At 37.1% G+C, this 17682-nt stretch overlaps 1 protein-coding gene across 2 annotated transcripts in view; it reads left to right on the plus strand.

The window, feature by feature from the left end:
• Window positions 1-1166: 1166 nt before the first annotated feature.
• The window catches only part of LOC126484346 (39S ribosomal protein L13, mitochondrial), a 36227-nt gene continuing 19711 nt past the window's right edge, over window positions 1167-17682 (plus strand). Inside the window, exons 1-2 of one of the 2 annotated variants that reach the window (XM_050107804.1) lie at window positions 1167-1372; window positions 11894-12017. In XM_050107804.1, coding sequence (XP_049963761.1) covers window positions 1367-1372; window positions 11894-12017 — 130 coding nt within the window. In that variant the 5' untranslated portion in view covers window positions 1167-1366. Of the gene's footprint in view, window positions 1520-11893; window positions 12018-17682 lie in introns of both variants that reach the window. The other variant, XM_050107803.1, reaches the window with a different exon arrangement.

Below are 17682 nucleotides of genomic sequence, written 5' to 3' on the forward strand. Positions count from 1 at the left end.
TAGAAGCCAAGTTAAAGTTCAGCCATGTCTGTCGAGATCGTTTCTACTTTCTAATGAAAGAAGGCCTAAGACAGGGAAACCCATTATCCCCAGTACTATTCAATCTGGTATTAGAGAATGCAGTGAGATCAATAACCACAAACCCAGGAGGCAATATTTACAATAGGCTTCTTCAAATATTAGCCTATGCAGATGTGTCTTAATAAGTGCTAGAAGTAAGGACGCGCTTACATCAGCTTTCAAAGAGACTGAAGCCGCTGGCAAGAACCTTGGTCTAGAAATTACTGAGACAAAATCTAAGTATATTGTAACTGAGAGAGTTAGAAGAAACATAGACGATCTCCAGTGAGAAGGGTACAGTTTCGAAAGAGTAGAAAGTTTTATATACCTTGAGGCAGGGTACTGACGGAGACTTTGGAGAAGAAATTAAATATCTGGGAAAGGAAAGTGCTGAGGAAGATTTTTGGTCCTGCAAAAGGAGACGTATGAAGAATTAGGACTAATGAAGAAATAAGGTCTCTGTGCAAAGAAACTGATTTGGTAACTTCAGTAAAAATGGGAAGGCTGAGGTGGTTAGGATATGTCCAGCAGATGACAGAAGAATGGCTCCGAAGAAGCTGATGATGGAACTTCCTGATGGTAGAAGAAAGAGGGAACGACCACGTGTGAGATGGCTGGAAGATGTGGAAGCCGAGAGCAGTACCAGCACGTGTGCTGAAGACCGAGACGACTGGAAATCTGTGATTGAGGAGGCCAAGGTCATCAGAGGACCGTAGTGCCATGGAGTAAGTAAGTGTTACTTCTCTTGTAAATGCGTTTGTGACCCCTGATTTATCCCTGTACGAAATATATTTTCGGTTCGAACATTTAGGTTTCATCTTCCTTATATTTAACTCTTGTCACACGTCTAGTGTCATAACCTGCACTAATACGTAAATGCAACCAATATGATATCAGTTCAAGCTATGTTGAAAGCTGTACTACTGCGCAGCAATTGTAGCGTCATGTGTGAACTCTAGGTCTCGGTACCAAAGCCACACGCTTTGACGTCTCAGTAAATGTGTGCATAGGTTGCGTGTGTGAATCCGGCGTCAAGTTCGGCGCTATATTTAATCTGTCGATTTCAGTCGAACGCCAGTTGTACCATACTCATTTTAGTTACGTCTCTCACTTGATCCATAGATAAGTAAATTTAAAACAATCGAATAAATCGATGTTTGCAACTTGGAACTTGAGTTCGTGGGAAGCGTCTATCTGTGGTGTTGTGTGTAATGTTCAGTTTAAGTGAAAAATGATTTGTTTCTCACAGGGAGTCTTGTATTTTCAGCTACTATTGTGTCAATAGGTTGCCGACGTCGTGCTACGTATGAAGGTTATATTAAAAATATAACATGTTTATGAATTTTCGTTTTGAACGTTTGTAGCTGCCAACTAGTGTACATCACTATTACAGTGGAGATTAGATGACTCTGCCTTTAAAATACAATTTGTAGATATGAGCGTGTATAAGAGAGTGCAGGTTAGTTGTTGTTTAACTGTTATTTCTATTGATATACTAAAAGATATTGTAGCACTAGTAGCCTTTCTATGTCAACTTCTTCGGAAACAAAATCTATATGTAGGTATGACAGATAGTTCCGGTGGAATTCATGGTTATCTCTTGCAACAAAAGCCGATATACAATGAGCCCTGAACCAAAACTATACGACAGATACACTACGTTACAATAGTTTATAGTCAGTTGCTCTTATCTACACCAGTCATTTATTCGCCCTATCCTCTGTTAAAAAGTTATCTGAGAATTCCACCGCTATATAGTTTACCTTATCGTCTGCAAATAACGTGTGTGTGCCATCTATGAAGTTGTCTGTCAACCTTTGTGAACAAGGGTGGTCTTGTTACAAGGCTCCAATGCTTAGTTGATGCTGAATCCCTTTCTGATGAGTTGACATTCTTCTCTTCACATACACGGTTGAATAATCTAACTCGAGCATGTCGTTCGCTAAATAAAAATTGAGAATGTGTTAAGCAGGCTTCCTTATGCACAGAAATTTGGGGACCAGCACGATTTTCCTTCCTTTTTTTTAATTTGCGTTTTGGACTTCGTGAATCAATAGAGATTTCCAGTTTTTTAAGTTGCCACCAGTATTAGGTCTACTATTGACACCCAGGTGGATTAATCATGAGCAGGTGTTATCATTTGTGCATTGCAGTTTTCAACTGTACACTTCAGCATTGTTTTACCCTGTTTCCAGTTGCAATCATTTCGTTTCCTTGTAATGCCCAACAAGGATTGCATCATCCATGGACTACTTACTAGTGGCTGCAAGGCACACACATCTCCATTTCACTTTTATTGCTGTCAGGAACAAGTATTCCACTGCAGTCTGTTCATTGATCATGTATGTATCGATAGATTGACTCCACCTACATAGCTGAAATTATGAAATGGCAATATTCACAGGTGTGAAAGAAACGCAGAAGTTGATATTTATACAGTCACTTAACTTAAATAGCTAAAATAAACACAACAAAGTTGTTAATATGAACATAGATATGTTAACTTCAATTTGCTTATGAAGCTTAAATGAAATCCACAATGCCCAGCAACACATATCGATTCACACATTCAAAAATTAAAAAAAAAAAAACTGATCTCATCTTAGGAATTCCGCTGTCACGTGTGTGACAGTTACACAGTATTTATTTGTTCATAAAACATTGTTATGTGTTACTGACTGTTAGATGTATCAAAACAGTACTGCATATACAAAGTACAGAACATTTTCCATTTTTCTTGCAATAAATTGCCAGCTTGTACTTTTACATAGTTTGAATAAATGCTCTGTATAGATGTCACATGCAGGACATTGCATGAAATACAAATTGCACATGTCAGGATTTAGTCAAAAATTCTGCTAATCCTGTAATACGACATGTTTTTCTGAGAATGTGGAGTGTTTCACATATAGACAAAGCACTGCTAAAATTTGTAAGTCCTGGAAATTAAAAAAAAAAAAAAAAAAAAAAAAAAAAAAAAAACTCTCACTTATGGGACAGAGGTCTCACATGCAGGACTGTGTACACGTCTGGTAAGCCACAGCTATGTGACAGGATCAGTTTAATGAAATTAATATTAATGACAAGCTCAGACAGGCAGGTACTGGAGATACTAAATAATGGTACTTTTTTAATTGTAGCCATGTATGGGTACCCATTGGGAAATTTTCATCTATCTTTGATTCTTTGTTTGGTATCTGTCAGACAGAGGGAAGCAAATTATTGTTTATGGGGATTTCAGTGTAGACTGAAAGAGTCCCATAGAAAGTTTGACCTTGAAGTATTGTTTGGTTTTTTCAGTTTGATGGCAGTTATTGATTTTCCTACCTGGGTGGTACAGGAAAGCAGCACACTGATAAATAATGTTTGTACAGATCAAGATAAATTTAATCAAATAAATTCTTTTCCTGTTATGAATGGTCTGTCTGATCGTGATCCACAGCTAGTTGCAGTATATGACATAGCTCCATACAATAATGCACAAAACAGTCCCCAAAAATAGTGAATTCAACTAACAATTGCAAATTTTAGGGAAAGGTTGCAACAGTTAGACTGGGATGAGGTGTATAGGGAACCTTATGCTAATTTAAAATTTAACCTATTTACCTTTGTGAGTATATCTGAAAACAGCTTTCCTAAGAAAACAGTGAAATATAATTGTGTGTGAAAAAAAAAAAAAAAAAAAACCCTAAAAAGTCATGGCATACTAAAGGCATAAAAATATGTTGTAGACAGAAAAGGGAAATGTGTCTCATAGCTAGGAGCAGTAATGATCCAGAAACAGTGTAACATTATAAAAGCTACTGCACTGTATTAAGAAAAGTTGTTAAAAAGTCCAGAAGTATGTGCATTATGTTTGAGATTAGCACATATGATAATAAAATGAAAACAATTTGGAATATTGCTAAAAGGGAAACAGGGTGGCTGAGAGCGCGGGAAGATTGAATTTCTATCAAACTCAGTGAAAGGTTTGCTAACAAGGAGTCAGAAGCAGAAAACATTTTTAATAGGCCTAGTCATTTTTTAAGTGTTACAGAGAAAATAAGACCCAGAAATTTATTAGAAAATGTAAGGCGGTATATGGAAGAGGCAATACCTATGCAACTCGATAAAATTGAATTTCAACCCACCACTGCTACTGAATTTAGGAAAACAATCAATTCACTCAAAAGTAAAAGCTTGCATGGAATTGATGGCATTTCCAGCAGAGCACTAAAAACTTGTTCTCAACAAATAAGTAAGACTCTGTCACATATGTAGTAGCTCATTGAAACAGGGCATTTTCCCAGACAGACTGAAATATGTTATTGTTAACCTATTCCATAAAAAAAAGGAATAGGTCGATACTAACAACTACTGCCCAATTTCAATTCTGACAGCTTTATCCAAAATTCTTGAAAAAGCAATGTATTCAAGATTAGCTACACATATTTGTAAAAATGAAGTATTAAAAAAATATCAGTTTGGCTTTCAGAAAGGCTTAGTTAGGGACATCAAATATTAAATGTTCTGAATAACCTAACATCACCCATTGTGATATTTTGTGATCTATGAAAGGCTTTTGACTGTGTGAATCACAAAATTCTTGTAGATAAGCGTAAGTATTGTGGTGTAAGTGGGGCAGTGCACAAATGTTTTAATTCATATTTAACTAGAAGAATGTACAAGGGTGAAATTAATAGTACAGATAATCTGCAAAAATCAGCAGTCCTCTAACTGGGAGGTATCAAGAATGGTGTCCCACAGGATTCACTCTTGGGTCCCTTTTTGTTGTTAATATATATTAATGATTTGCCACTCTGTATTCATGAAGATGCAAAGTGAGTTTCTTTTTGCTGGCAATATAAGTATAGTAATCACACCCAACGAACAAAAATCAGTGGAGGAAATTGTCAATGATGTATGTAGGAATATTAAGTGGTTCTCTGCAAATGGACTCTCACTAAATTTTGAGAAAACACAGTACATGCAATTCTGTACAGTAAATGGCATAACACTATTGATAAGTACAGACTCAGAGCAGAAGTCTGTTGCTAAGGCAGAATATTCAAAATTTCTGGGTGTGTGCATTGATGAAATATTGAATTGGAAAAAACACATTGATGATCTGCTGAAATGGCTAAGTTCAGCTACGTATGCAATTAGGATTATTGCTAATTTTGGTGATAAATGTATCAGTAAATTAGTTTAATATGCTTGTTGTCATTCACTGCTTTCTTATGGCATCATATTTTGGGGTAATTCATCATTAAGAGAAAAAGTATTCATTGCCTAAAAGTGTGTGGTCAGAATAAATGCTGTAGCCCACCCAAGATCACTTTGCAGACATTTATTTAAGGAACTTGGGATGTTCACAGTACCTTTGCAACACACAAATCCAATTATGAAATTTATTATTAATAACCCAATCTAATTCAAAAATAGTAGTAAAGTGCTTAGTACAACACCAGAAGAAAGGATTGATGATGGTGATGATGATGATGATGATGATGATGAAGTCCCATACTCCTTGACAGAGTGTAGGTGAACGATGCGGGAGACCCGCACGGCCGTACTAGGCAAAGTCGTAGTGGAGGTGGTTTGCCATTGCCTTCCTCCGACTGTAATGGGGATGAATGAAGATGATGAAGATGACACAACAACACCCAGTCATCTCGAGGCAGGTGAAAATCCCTGATCCCGCCGGGAAGCGAGAACGCTACCGCGAGACCACGAGCTTAAAGGATTATATTCACTATTATGGGTTACATCTGACTTTAGCACAGAAAGAGGCAAATTATGCTGCCACAAAAATCTTTGGTCATTTGCCAAATACCATTAAAAGTCTGAGTGATAGCCAACCAACACTTTAAAAAAAATTAAAAGAATTTCTGACTGACAACTCCTACTCGAAGGACGAATTTTTAGAGGTGAAGAAGTAACTGAAGAAAGGTATTTTGTAAAGAAAACTTACGTTAAACTGACACACACCACATCATTGCGAAATATCATATTCATGATCTAAGGAACAAGTATTAATGTTATGAAATGTTAACTGTATTTCAAGACTACATATGTATTGCTTATGCAACTTGTGTGTGATCTAGTGAGGAAGGAAGTTGTAGAATACAGTTTTGAAAACAATGTTGCCCGCATCTCGTGGTCGTGCGGTAGCGTTCTCGCTTCCCACGCCCGGGTTCCCGTGTTCGATTCCCGGCGGGGTCAGGGATTTTCTCTGCCTCATGATGGCTGGGTGTTGTGTGCTGTCCTTAGGTTAGTTAGGTTTAATTAGTTCTAAGTTCTAGGGGACTGATGACCATAGATGTTAAGTCCCATAGTGCTCAGAGCCATTTTGAAAACAATGTCACTTGTCTTAACAGATTTATTTAATAAAGATTCCAACATAAACAGAAAGCTACATTTAAAAGTAATTTTTTTTAAGCATGTTAGGTTCAGTTTAATATGAAATGAAAGCAGATAATATAAAACAGTGGCAATTAAATGTATTCTGTAAAACAGTAATGTCCATGCTTGTTTACAATTTGTAGCATTGTAATCTTCTTCAGAATTTCAATATCATTGTAATAAATGCTGTCAGGGAGAACTGGCCATTTGAAGGTACCTGGGCCAGCTTTGTGCATAACTGTTATGTTGATCCCTCGGAGTCAGTTTTATGGATCTGTCCAGGATATTTTTGTCCATTTTATGACTCAGTTACCCAATCTCCAACAGACCAATTGTCATATTGATTGTGAATGGAAGGGAAACTTGCATCATCATCTAAGGTACTATTTGTACAAATTGTTACTTCTTCATCTATTTCAGTCACATGAGACTGTGATATTCCTGGAATTTCAGGAATGTTTTTCCAAGGTTTCTCTTGTTCAGTGTTTAGCTTAACATATCCTGATCCATACAGAGTATGGTAGTATTTTTGAAAACTTCAGGTGCAAGTTTGTAGAAATTCTTGGCAGACTGAACAATGGTTGGTTCCTTTCCTTTGGCCATGCTCTTCTGGCGTACAAGATGCTTTGCATTTCCACCCACTCTATCTGTAACACCTTTGTACAAGATGCTTTGCATTGCTACCCACTCTATATGCAACACCTTTTCCATGTGAAGTGGCAAAATATTTCCACGTAAATTTCTTGGAATGCTTTGCGAACAAAAAATCAAGAAGTGTAACTGTGAATCATTTTTTTTTAATTCTGAGGATGGGCCCTCACTACCACCTCTTAAGATTCAGCTTCAAATTTATTTTGGCAAATTGTATCATACAGTTTATTCATAGAGACAAATATTGTTTCTTTGTCCTTCTGAGGAGTATTTGAAAATATGGTATCAAATAAGTTTTACATTTTCCCTTGTAGAATGTAACTGCAGTAATAAAAGAACATTTCTTCTAGATTACCGTGCACCTTGAATCTCATTTTGATACTCGCAAGAGTATGACATAGCAGAACCTACCTTCTCACTTTGTATTCTTTTATCCCTGTCAGAGTCTGTATGCTGAATGCCTTTAATGTTCACGTGATGCAGCATTTTAGAGAATTGTTCTATGAGCCATTCAGACAATTCTCCCAGATACCCTTCCTTACAGAAGACCTGAGACCTCCCAGTATCTTCTTTTCCCCATTTTATTGCATTTCAGGCTCACTCGACGCCACAAGTTTACTCCAGGAACTGCATGTGGAACATTTATTTTGCCAACAATTAGAACTTAAAGCAGTATCACTCAAGTGAAAATTCCAGGAGTCATCACTGAAGTGATATTGCCAACTCTTCAACTTCAAGATGAAATTCTCAGGAGTCTCACACTTGCATTGGCCTGGATAAATACACTTCAAAAGTTGAACATTCTTTGATACTAAGAAGCAAAACTTGAAAAGCCTATATGTAAATCTGTGCTATAGTCTGTCAGTAAACTGAAGAGCGAGCGAGCAGAGTCCCCACTCTGCCTACCCTGCTACGTCACAGGTCGCTTCTATAGGCGGTTTCACAATGTAGTACAGTCCCCGCCGCGGCGCGCGCTTTAAATCTGTGGCGATGCCGTGTACAGATACGTCCTGGCTGCGTTTATTTTTGGACAAATGCGTTAAGAGTATAAGGGAAACAAAAGACGATAGCTTCTTCGAAACAAAACATTATAGAGTAAGTAATTAACATAAGAACGGAAGTCAGGATTCTACTGCAAATGTAGAACTGAATGCCTATTCATGTGAATGTATGTTCCTCTATTCGTAAGACGAACCAGATATAGTGCAATTAATCTGTAGAATTTAAGGCTTGTTCTTACTTTGTGTTTCTACTAAAAGGCAGAAGTTTTCTTTGAAGGGCTGCATTAAAACTTAAAAATTCTTGCAACACGAAGAGTGTCTAAAAAGTAACCAGAAATCTATAATTTCGTGTGTTGTATTAGTTCCATTCGCACTGTCTTTGTAAACATGTCTGAAAAGTATTTCCAGTTAAATCCCATTTCACGCAATGTCTTGTGTAAAACATCTTTCTGCCAATGTTTAATGGCGGGAAGTAATTTCCGTAATATGGGCACTATTTTTTGGTTTCCATCGTTTGTCGAATGACTGATTTTGTGAAACTGTCTATAACGATGGGTTTCCTCCCTAAATTATTAGTTTTTATTCGCGGCGATTCCAGTAAACCATGCGCCTTGTTTTCGCGTTCCTCCCTTATGTGCCCTATTGTGGCGAGGCTGACGTTTGCATTAACTGCAGTCCTTTGATTGGGACTGGTAATATTAGCCAACAGTTCTTTGTGGGTCGCCTCTTTAACACACGCTGTAATAACGTTAGAGACGATCGAACGCTTGTTACTCCGCAAATACTTCCTCTTCTTCGTATTCTGCACATTTTCTTGCAATGCAGGGCGATTATCCATCACTTTCGGGTACTGAAATATATCAGTGAGTACACAAAGCCAACTGACTGACACTGGCAACTAAGATCCCATGAACAGAAATGACGTATGTCACTGCACGCCAAACTACACCACGAGACAGGTAACGGGCAACTGATTTTGGGTGGCCCTGTAGGCCAGTGGCAGGATTCTTCCGGGAAAGGACACTTCCCCCACCAGAAGCACTGCTCGCTCTTGAGTTTACAGACAGACTATACATTCTTCCATACAGATCTGGAGGGCCTCTCGTAAAAACATTCTCAGATAATATTCCTGCAAAATTTGTTTCTTTCCAATCACACATACAGCCTATCATCGCTGGACACGTGTATACAATATCATGGAGAAGAAGAACTTGGCAATTTGGAAATAATCTTTATTTTAATAAGTGGACATTTTCTTGTGCATTACATGTGCAAGAGCCTGGCCAGTTTTCTTTGCCAGTCCTTCAAGTAGAGCTATCTTTATCTAAGGGTTGTGGAAAGTGCCCGGGTAGGTTTTGGTAAAGCCTTGGCGAATGTCTGAGGACATGGATAGAAAGTAGTAAATTCATACTCTTATAGCATTATTTAAGTAAAATTAGTATCCTTTCCATATGTTGATATGAATATGGTGTCACGTGTGGTACAAAAGTGAAATTAAGACATATATAACTATAGTGAACACACAATTGAACCATAGCAGTCATATGTCAATAGTTCCACTCCTATCGTATGAAAGAGAGCAACCCTCATTTTGAACATTTTTCCCGGGATGAAGTTTGAATCGTAACGTTATTTTTGTCAGTTGCAGGACAGCTGATTTTGTGTAATTGAACTCAAAATTATATGGTTATAAGCTATAAATGTGTTAATAAAATATGCATGCTGAGTATATTTATACTTGCTATTTTCAGTAACTAGAACCACTTTCTGTGTATCGCACCACAGGTATGAAGTTGTACCACTTGAAGATTTACTAATTCAGCATACACAAATTAGCTGATGGGCAGCCATGTTTAACCTATTGCTGCCAACTGGTAAAATGGAAATTTCTGTGTAGGACACTGCTATTATATATTTCATTATGCTTTAACACAGTTTATAGCACACAAATATTTTTTTATAAAATAAACGTATGGTTACTGCTTTTCATGGAATCACCCAACTTAATAGTACACTTAGGCTACTTAAGAAACTCAGTCATCAAAAAAAAAAAAAAAAGAAAGAAAAAAGACCTTGACTAGCGAAAAACAAAACAGGCAGTAGACAGACAGCAACATAAAAATTGAATACTCTCTGCCCCTTAAAAACGATAAACTTTCAGCCAGTGCCCAATATTCATTTTCCTACACCAAATACCAGGCAAACTGAAATTGTAAAAAAAAAAAAAAAAAAAAAAAAAAAAAAAATTAGAAACACTCCTTTCCAAATAAACCACACCCATTGGGAAATACTTAGAAATATAAAATGTCCCACTCTTCCATAGCCAACCAATCAAGATGACATTTGTTTCATGGGCACAAAACAACTCAGATGTGCAATAAGAAAGAGAATAGTCAAATAAACAACATTGCTAGTAGACCTGCCCTTATTTTTTCGAAGCAGATTCCCTACTGAAATGATCTTTCCAAGTTGTCCGCTTAACAGCACCACATAAAACCATCACTGCTACGAGAAGGAGCCACTGTAGTTTTCGCATTTTTTACATTTAATATGTGCTGTCAGTATACCACACTTTTCTTTGAAAGTTACTGTGCTTAGTGTATCACGCATCTAGCCTGTCAAAATAAGGCTCTTAAACTGTAGTACTGGATCCATCATACAACTAACACAAGCAGCAACTTTTTACAAATAACAACAAGCCCAGTAACTTTCCTGATCTTGATATTTACTGCAAGAGTGTTCAACCTCAAGTGACACATCCTTCAGAGTGCTCTATACTTGCATGTCAATTTTCAAACACATCTCCAATATATGACGTCACGCACCACATTGTTGTTATGTCACGGATTGAAGCATTGGTTGACCCCAAATGAAACAGTTTCTCATCACAGATCTCTTTGTGGAAGTGCAAGTCTAGCAACAGCTGTTTTTCATCAGCGTATATTTATTTGAAACAGTGACTCTTAAAAATGGGGGGAGGGGGGGGGGGGAATTACCCAGATGATGAATACTGTGTATTGTGCTGATTAATTTGAGTTGGTTCAAAGAACGTTGTGTTATAGAAATATGACATGGGCTAACAAGTCAGAAGACTTTTACTTTCAGTAGTTATGTGATGTTGGTTATAGTACAGATATTTTAATCTCCTTCTCAGCTCATAAATAAAAAGGCTTCAGACATTTTTCCATTGACATGTGTATTCGCAGTAGTTGACATGGGTTATTCCTTTTCAGCCATGATGGGTTTTTTATGTACTTCACTGGTGTTCTAAGAATACTAATATTTGATTCTCTCTCTATAAATATTTGAGAAAGATGATGTGTACAGTTTTCTTTTAATTAGAAGCTGTATAACATAGTGTAATAGTAATGATAAAAGGTATTTGTATAATGCAAGCTTTCATGGACAATGTTCACTTCTTTGTTAACTTCTAGTTTTTCGGATTTTTAACCACAGTCATAGGTGTTAACTTCTAAATTTCTTTTCCTGCTCCAGTACACATAATCAAAAGCCAATTATTAATTACCATTAACAGATCTTTATATCACTAACTGTAAAATGTTCAAAGTACTTATATTTTTCCAAACAGTAAATGTGGAAAATTTTAAACACCTTTAAATGAACACACTATGTAAATATCTGCCACTCCAGAACACAGAACATTAGGCATAACATTATTTCTTGATAATACAACCTAAATTTTAAAAAGTCACCAAGGTAATGAAAACAGTACTTTTAAATACAGTCCAAATAGAAAATTAAAGGTGAATAAACTGTTTTTTTTCTTACATTTACAGCAGTGGGCCACATTTGCACGTGTGTGGCATGTTTTTGATGCTACGTGGCAGAACCCATTTGAATCTGCCCAGATGATCAAAAAATATCTTTGTGGTCTGAATAAGCCAATATATCATCCTATGAGTAAGTAATTTTAGTGTTGTTTTGTAATGACAAGTCGTTATGTGGTACAGATATGTATACCAGAATGAAAGACCAAACTTTGGGAATTTTGAACTACTGTTTTTGGTTAAATCTTTTATTTAATTACTTGGACACTACTCTGGATTAACGTATTCATTCAGTCACACATCATGTTCTGTAAATATCATCATGAAAGAGTGCCTTCACAAGTGTGGAACAAGTGAAGTTATACATTAATCAGTTGAGGTAAAAGCTGCTGCTGAATCTCAGTCAAAATGTTTGTAAATGATATTGGGCTGTAATAGAGTTAAGTGTAAGTGATAGATATAAAAATAACCAGAAGAAGGAAGCTTCCAGTTTTGCCTACTTGCTGTTGGTGTGTTGGAATGTTTTATGGTCAGAGCTTGAAGAGCCTGGAGAGACTTGAGGGAGAATGTAATCATAATGTATCAACAGTGTCTAACAAAGCAGTTAGTTCTGCTGGCTTCACATGGTTGGGGATCATGCAGATGTCAAGAACCACACAAATGTTATGTATTTTTGATGCACTATCAACTTATAACAAATTTGACTGTTAAGTCAAAACTGCTAAGAAATTTTGGTCCTCAGAGTCTGTCAGTGGATCAAAATAATGTACCAGTGAAGCAGAATATGACAGATAGAAGGCCAAAATAATGAATTTGATCTTCTGAAAGTTTCTCCAGGGAAGATGGTAATAGGCTGCCTCCTTTCAATCATCTCACGAATGCCACAATGGAAGATATTGAGATTCAAATAAAAAAGCAACTAAAATCGCTTGATAGTCGAAAGACATGTGGAGCAGATATGTGCAGGATTCTACAGAGATCATGCAAAAGAACTTGGGTCCCTTCTAGCAGCAGTCTGTCATAGTTTCTGGAGCAACAGAGGGTGCCAAGTGGTTGGAGAGAAGTGTATGTCATTAATCATTTTGGAAAAGGCCATTGGACAGATGCACTTAATTATGCAGGGTGTTTCTGAAAGAGCATGCAAAAATTTAACAGAACATAGAAGATGTTCTACTGAACAGTTTGAGGTAGGAACCTGGGGTTAGAGAAGCCAGCTTAAGAAGATAATTGGAATAAAATCACATTACTGCGTACTTTTTTCTTTATATTAGTTACAGTTAAGTTCAAATAGCATCATTGACACAATGCACATACCATGTGTACTGTATCTTACAAAATGTGCTGAAATTGATGGCCATCACCCTCAATGCAAGCATGACATCAGCAAACAAGATTCTGACGCACCCTGACAAATATCCCTGGTGTGTTTAAAATTGCATCACAGGCAGCTACAATTCTGGCAGCTAATTCCATCTCCGTATCCTCTGGGATCTTGTACACAAATGACTTAAGATATCCCTATAGGAAATAACTAAAAGGATTCAGGCCAGGTGACCTTGCAGGCCATGGAATAGGGCCTCCCCTTCCAATCTAATGACCAAGAAATACAGTATTGAGATGGGTGCGAACATCCACACTGAAGTGAGGCATTGCACTATCGTGTTGTATCCACATCGTCGCATGTACAGTGAAGGATGCATTGTCCAACAACTCAGGTAGAACTCTTTTGCACAAACCTCAAGTACAGGTGGCCATTCAGATGGCCCAGTAGAAGATAAGGCCCAGTGAGATTGTTAACTACAATGCCAGCCCAGACGTTCACATCAAAATGTACTTGATGGTGTGGCTCTACTGCAGCATGAGGGTTTTCCTCATGCCAAACATAGCTATTCCTGCTGTTCGAAATACCACCACGATCAAATAAGACCTCATCAGTAAAGAGCACAATTTGGAGGAAATGTGGTCGATCAGTCCATTGTTGGACCAACCACTGCCACAATGTGACCCATGGTGCGAAGTCAGTCACATTGCATCGACTCGTTGTGGGTGATATGGGTATAATTATTGTTCTTAGAATACTTGCCACAGGCTAGTATGTGCAGTGCCCATTTCACGTGCAATACAATGAGTACTGCACGTTCCAGCACCACCTCTTCAAAGTCGAGTGTGGGTCAATCCATTTCAGATCACCCAATATAAATAAAATTTGTTGCTAACATTTTTTATTTTCCTGATTTTTTAGAAATCATGTGTACCGTATATGTAGACAATCACAAAACACTGCTTGAAAAACTTTATAAGCCGTAGTTTTTTCTGGCAGACATTTCAAGATGGAAAATGAGGTTTGCGGAAAGTTTAATTGCTAAGTTAATTTTGAAAGATATCAGAATAATTCAAAAACCAGTGTGTTGAGCATGAAATGAGCTTCAGGCATACATTTTTCTAATTTTTCTATTATGTAAGAGAGTCAGGCAAACTCTTTCTGTAAAGAGTCGGAAAAAATTTATCAGTTCCTACTTTTCAAGACCATAAATTTTTTTACGAAGGAAGGGAGACTCACTAATAATACATTGTTTCTTTGTTGATTACTTACATAATACCTGCAGTACAAGTTTTAGTCCTGAGAATGCACTTCTGTTTTTTCTAGAGCTTTTCAAAAATGTCCGAAAACCTTTTAACGTCAATTTTCACAGCTCAGTTTCTAAAAAGGGACTGAATGAAAACAAGTGGAAATTTTACAGAATGTTCTTTATACTAATAGGAAAATCTTGCAAAAACTTCTGTTTGAAGCACAATCAACTGGTTTTTAGCAGTTAAGGTGCAGTAAACATTAATGATAGGTTGTGTTAACCTGTCGATATGTTGTTGCTTAGTGATTAAACAGTTGTGGGAGAGGATAAGAAGAGGCAGAACAGTTTACGATATGTTTTTACAAAATTGTGCTGTGGAACAATGGCCACATCACCGAATACATCTGTCAACTTCCATTGTACACAAATGTCTTGCAATAACATGCTGAAAGTTTTAGATATATATCATTATGGTCTACTTATGCAGTGTGTGAAATTTGGCTTGGATACTACTTGTCCCTATTTTGCTACCACCCTTCGAAAATCCATGTTTTTCAGGTAATTTTTGAATTTTTTTTGTTTTTGTGTGCATGTAACTCTTGTTTGTGTAACTGATATGGGCATGATGAGTTCTGTGTGTGTTTAGGCCACATTAAGCTTACCACAAAAAAATTTATACCCTTTTTCAGTGAATTATATTTGGCATAGAGGGCGCCTACAATATGTACCTTTTAACGTATTACATTTTTTAAATCACATTTTGGAATTTTTTATTTTCCCTCAGAATTATGGTGTTGGTGTTTTGATTCATGGAGTGTGTTCTCTAAATGGATGTTACTGGGTTGTAAAAATTTCACTGGACTGTGCAGAAAAGATCCAAAGTTATTAAGACCTGAAGTTGGGTCTGAAGATAGATTGCCAGATGCGGGTTGCAATTTCCGGGTCACACCACCTTCTTTCACAAGTCATAATTCTGGAACTAATTGGCAGGGGAAACTAATACTGTGTGCACGAGTGTTCCACACATGGTAGAATTAGTGTACTGAATTTCAGTCAAATCTGAGCCTATGAGCTGGAGCCCCTGGTTGAACTGACATGGAATGACCCAAGTGACCTGTGAAAATTCAAGTTAAAAGGTTTTCGGCCATTTTTGAAAAGATCTAGAAAAACAGGAGTGCATTCTTACGACTAAAACTTATACTGCAGCTAATTAAGTAATATACACAGAAATAACATATTATTAATGATTCTCTCTTCCTTCATAAAAATTTATGGTCTTAAAAAGTAACAATTAATCATTTTTTGCGAATCTTTGCAGAAAAGTGTTTGACTGATTCTCGTACAAGATAGAAAATTTTTTAAAAATGTGTACCTGAAATTCATTTCGTACCAAACCCACTGGTTTTTCAATTATTCTGATATCTTTTAAAATAACTTGGCAATTAAACTTTCTGCAAACTTCATTTTCCATTAAAATTTGCCCAACTGCCACTTTAAAAATGTCTGACAGAAAAAAGTATCGCTTATGATTTTTTTTCCAGCAGTGTTTTGTGACAATCTATAGGAAACACATCATAAAAAATTTCAGAAAAATACAAAGTGTTGAGCCACATTGTCTGGGTGATTTGAAATGGATTGACCCAAGTGTAAACGGTCCTCATGTTGCCAGGTCCCTCTTTTCTTCTTTCCAATGAACCAGTCTCCCCATCGATCAAGAGAAATAAACACTTATCAAGATGGATAATGCCTGTTAGGAAATCATATCCTGTACGGCCTTTCAGCAGCAAGAGCATTGCAACATACTTCCCCATGCGCAAGGTGCATGTCAGTGAGTTCTGTGAAACAGTACCGGTACTCCTCCATCGTATTGTATTGTAAGTTTTCTGCGAGTAGCAAAGAGTAATGAATGGGTCTGTCATTGAGTCATAGTTGTTCTGCATGGAACAACGTAAACATGGTACAACAGAGATGGACAAGTAAAGTAAACAAAACCTGGCTCATGATTTCCTAGTAATTAGACTCATTCTCATTGTCTCCTTGTAGGAACTAAAGAATGTACATGCAAATAAACAGCACAGTAGATGTAAACTTGTATGCATGTTAGTTGTAAATAAGCTGGAAAACAGTAATGCTAGACAAAATGGTAGACAAGTTTCCTTCCATATCTCCCTAACATGGCTTCTCCAGTCCCACATTCCCTACCTTAAATTATTCAGCAGACCATTCTCTATATCCTGTTACATTATTGCATGCTCTTACCGAAATACCTTGTGTAGCTCTATGTGTCATAGCATTATGGAATATATTATGTGCTCTCACATTATGACATTTTTGACCAATGAGAAAATCTCTATAAAAATAAACATTAATCCAACAAACACAGGTCCTGGGAATCTCAGCTCAACAGATGTAAAGAATTTAAGGAATACCCAAAACAAGCATGATAGAGTTCTTTTGGTTTACAATATACAGGTTCTTTTACAGTTAATGTTACACACTTCTAAGAGGTTGCAGAGGGGACTTAATAAATCAAGTTTCACTTAGGAAACCATGTCTGGAAACAGTTAGTTTCCATGTTACAAGGAAAAAAAGATGTGTATATTTCACTCCTATTCACTGTGATTCTACACCAGCTGTTCGATAGGACAACCGACAGGTTCAGAGCGCACAGTGTATCTGCGCAATAAGTTCACATAAACTCTGCCCAACATGCATAGTGTATGGTTAATCACTTCTGCCACAGCCATAATCTGTGCAACCAGTTCTTCCTCAGATTAGACAGGGGTCGCATAAACAAGATTCTTCATGTGACCTCACAAGAAAAAGTACCAAGGGATTAAATCTGGGAGTCTTGGTGGCCAAACATGTGGTCCACCTCAGTCATTCCACCTGTCCCTGTAGACAATGTTCAGGTGGTTTTGGATGTGAACCGAAAAATGTACTGCCATGCCATCATGCTGGAACTACAGTTCATGCTGAAATGTCCAATAGAACATCTTCCAAAAATTCTGCGAGCACTTGTTGCAGGAATATAAAGTACATCACACTTGTTAAGTGGGGAGGAAGGATGTATGGCCCAGTCACATGACCATTGCAGATACCTGCCCAGACATTGATGCTGAAGGTGTGCCGAAATCTTCATATACATGTGGGTTTGGGTTTTTCTTAATCCCAAATGTGGCTATTTCGAGTGTTCAGAACACTTTCCCTGTTGAAATGTGCTTTATC

This window comes from Schistocerca serialis, chromosome 6 (genome assembly GCF_023864345.2).
Source record: "Schistocerca serialis cubense isolate TAMUIC-IGC-003099 chromosome 6, iqSchSeri2.2, whole genome shotgun sequence".
In the NCBI taxonomy this organism is placed as follows: domain Eukaryota; kingdom Metazoa; phylum Arthropoda; class Insecta; order Orthoptera; family Acrididae; genus Schistocerca; species Schistocerca serialis.